Genomic DNA, 2,722 nt, shown 5'->3' with positions numbered 1-2,722 from the left:
GGCGGCTCTGCCCCACGGCCGCACGGGCTGCCAGCGGGCCGGCCTGTGGGGCTGCTGGGGCCTGCGGGGGGCGGTGTGGGGCTGGGGTCCGCGGGGGGAGCCTGGGTGAGGAGGGCAGTGTGGGGCTGGCGGTCTTGCAGGGTGCCAGGGGTGCAGGCATCATTATGGGGCTGAGATCTGGGCGGCGAAGGGGGGTCTGAGTGGTGGGGTTGGGGTGGAGCTGTGGTCGGTGTGGGGCTGCGATCATGGGTGGGGAGGTCGTTATGGAGCTGGGGTCTGTGGGGGTGCTCTGGGCCAGAGTTCCTGCTGTGGGGCTGGCACAGAGAGCAGCCGGGCAGCCGTTCCCAGTGCACAGGGGCAGAGGCTCTGTGGGGCACGTGGCGGGAGTTGGCCCCACGCCGTGCCAGGGGAAGYGCTTAGCAGAGCTTCCCTGCCTTCATCCCCCTCTGTCCCTGCTCCCTGCGGAGGCTGATATAGACCCCCAGGCCTGTCAGGGAAGAGCTCATCCCGGCAGCACCACCCTGCCAGCCCCGCTTTGCCACCCCTGCCGGCGCCTCCCTTGGGATCAGCCCATTCCCCATCAGCAGAACAGGACAGGGAAGGGCTCGGCCGTGCCGGGGGTGCCGGCTGCCCGTGCTCACGCTGCCGCCCCTTGCCTGCAGGTGCACAGCTTGCAGGAGCTGCGRCGCAGCGCCTCGCTGGCCACCAAGGTCTTCGTGCAGCGCGACTACAGCGAGGGCACCACGTGCCAGTTCCAGACCAAGTTCCCCCCYGAGCTGGAGAGCCGGGTAGGGCCGGTGTGAGTGTGCGTGGAGGTGCCGTGGGGCCTGCTCGGTGTGGGCGAGGGGCTGCCCCGTGTGGGCCTGGGGCTCTGGGTGCCCYGGAGGCTCTGAAGGAGAGCGTGGGGCAGCTGGCCCTGGTGTGGGCTGTGCACGGGGACGCGGGGCTGACACACGGGTTGAGGAGGGAGCAGAGGGCCAGTCCGCCCGACAGGAACAGTGTGGCACACTCGGCCGCTGCCTGGGCTGGGCTTCACCCATGTCTGCTCTAGATCGAGCGCCAGCTCTTYGAGGAAACGGTGAAGACCCTTAACAGCTTCTATGCCGAGGCGGAGAAGATTGGGGGCAGCTCGTACCTGGAGGGGTGCCTGGCCTGCGCCACTGCCTACTTCATCTTCCTCTGCATGGAGACGCACTACGAGAAGGTGCTGGGGCCRGGACAGGGCTTGGGGTGGGCATGGCCATGTGGCCTCAGTGCAGGTGCCACCAGCTCGCTGCACAGACACGCAGTGGGTGGCGTGTGGCATGGGGAGGGCTCACGGCTGCTTGGGCGGTGCTGGTAGTGCTCGGGCAGGGGCTACAAGTCCCATCRCAATGCTAGGGGAGCAGGGGGGGTTTGTGGTCAGAGCGGGAGCTGGGCAGAGCATGTGGCTGCTGCGGGGCTGGCAGTGAGAGTGCCAGGCCTCAGGGTCTGTCCTTGCGCCCGCAGGTCCTGAAGAAGATCTCCAAGTACATCCAGGAGCAGAATGAGAAGATCTACGCTCCGCGGGGCCTGCTGCTCACTGACCCCCTGGAGCGAGGCATGAGGGTCGTATCCTCTGGAATGCTGAGGGTGCAGTGGGAAGGGGTACGGGGGGATATTGCTGCAGTGGGGGACAGGGACAAGGGATGGAGAGGCCTGGCCACAGAGTGGGGCAATAGGACGGCGGGTCTGTGCCTGGTGTTGCTCCTTAGTGGGGGCCCAGATCGAGATCTCCATCTACGAGGACCGGTGCAGCAGCGGCAGCTCCAGCAGCGGCAGCTCCAGCAGCAGCAGCGGCGGCGGCGGCCTGGGGGGCCGGTGACTGGCAGGGAGTCCTTGCGGGGACTCGTACTGCCGGGACAGCGGCCTCCCCGAGATGCGCAGGCTGCACTACCAGAGCACCCGCTTCTGAGCCCCGGTGGGTGGGATGGGGACCCGGGGCTGCCAGCCCCTCTGCAACGTGCGGCCTGGCCTGCTCGGCCCCACTGCGGGCAGGGGCTCGGGCTGGGGCACCCCCGGTGCCGCCTGCTGAGCCCACTCGTGCCGTTGGGGTCTGCTGCCCTGGGYGCCCTGTGCCGCGGCCTCTGCCCCAAGCAAAGGCTCCTGCTCTGCTGGAGCGGCCCCTGAGCGCAGTGCATGGGGTGCAGAGGGAGCTGCGAAGCGCCAAAGGGAGGGGGGCTTGGCCGCATGCCCGTGAGCACTGCTGGCCCTGCTGCTGCCCCTCGCCTCGTGTCCTGCCCTTGGTACCGCGGGGCAGCCTCAGCCGCTCTGCCCGGTGCTCGGGGCATGTGGCAAAGCCCTGAGGCCGCTCCATGTGCTCGACGGTGCTGTGTATGTCCCCCAGCCCTGCCATGCTGCTCACCGGGCCCTGACGGATGCCCTGACCCCCCGGCCACGGGCAGTGAGCTCTGCAGCGCCCAGCCCTGTGGTGCCCTGCACTGGGCTGGCTCCCGCAGTTGTACCATGCTCTTCCCAGGCCCCATGCACAGCCCCGCACAGCCCCGCGCGGCAGAGGCTGAACGGGGAGCTGGGGTCTGTTCCTGGCTGCCAGCAGCCCCCCGTCCCCACTGCCCCCCAGCCTGCCCCCCATGGGATGGTGCCCGCTGGAGCCTCGTCCTGCAGAGCCCTTCCCTGCTGCGTGTCCTGCATGTGCCTGTGGCTTCCCTGCAGCGTGAAGCACCCCCGGCACCCCTGGCACGGG

At 69.3% G+C, this 2,722-nt stretch overlaps 1 protein-coding gene across 1 annotated transcript; it reads left to right on the top strand.

The window, feature by feature from the left end:
- The first annotated feature begins 245 nt into the window (after positions 1-245).
- On the top strand, positions 246-1,922 carry GOLGA7B (golgin A7 family member B). Its single transcript, XM_026050661.1, has 5 exons — positions 246-308; positions 663-788; positions 1,052-1,204; positions 1,489-1,590; positions 1,745-1,922. The coding sequence occupies exons 1-5, from the start codon at positions 246-248 to the stop codon at positions 1,841-1,843; spliced, it is 543 nt and encodes a 180-aa protein (XP_025906446.1). The 3' UTR covers positions 1,844-1,922.
- The last annotated feature ends 800 nt before the right edge of the window (positions 1,923-2,722 follow it).

The sequence above is a fragment of the Nothoprocta perdicaria genome, unplaced genomic scaffold (assembly GCF_003342845.1).
Source record: "Nothoprocta perdicaria isolate Ctin4 unplaced genomic scaffold, notPer1 scaffold_7, whole genome shotgun sequence".
NCBI lineage: Eukaryota > Metazoa > Chordata > Aves > Tinamiformes > Tinamidae > Nothoprocta > Nothoprocta perdicaria.
Note: the sequence above shows the minus strand (reverse complement) of the source record. Positions and strands in the feature narration are given on the sequence as shown.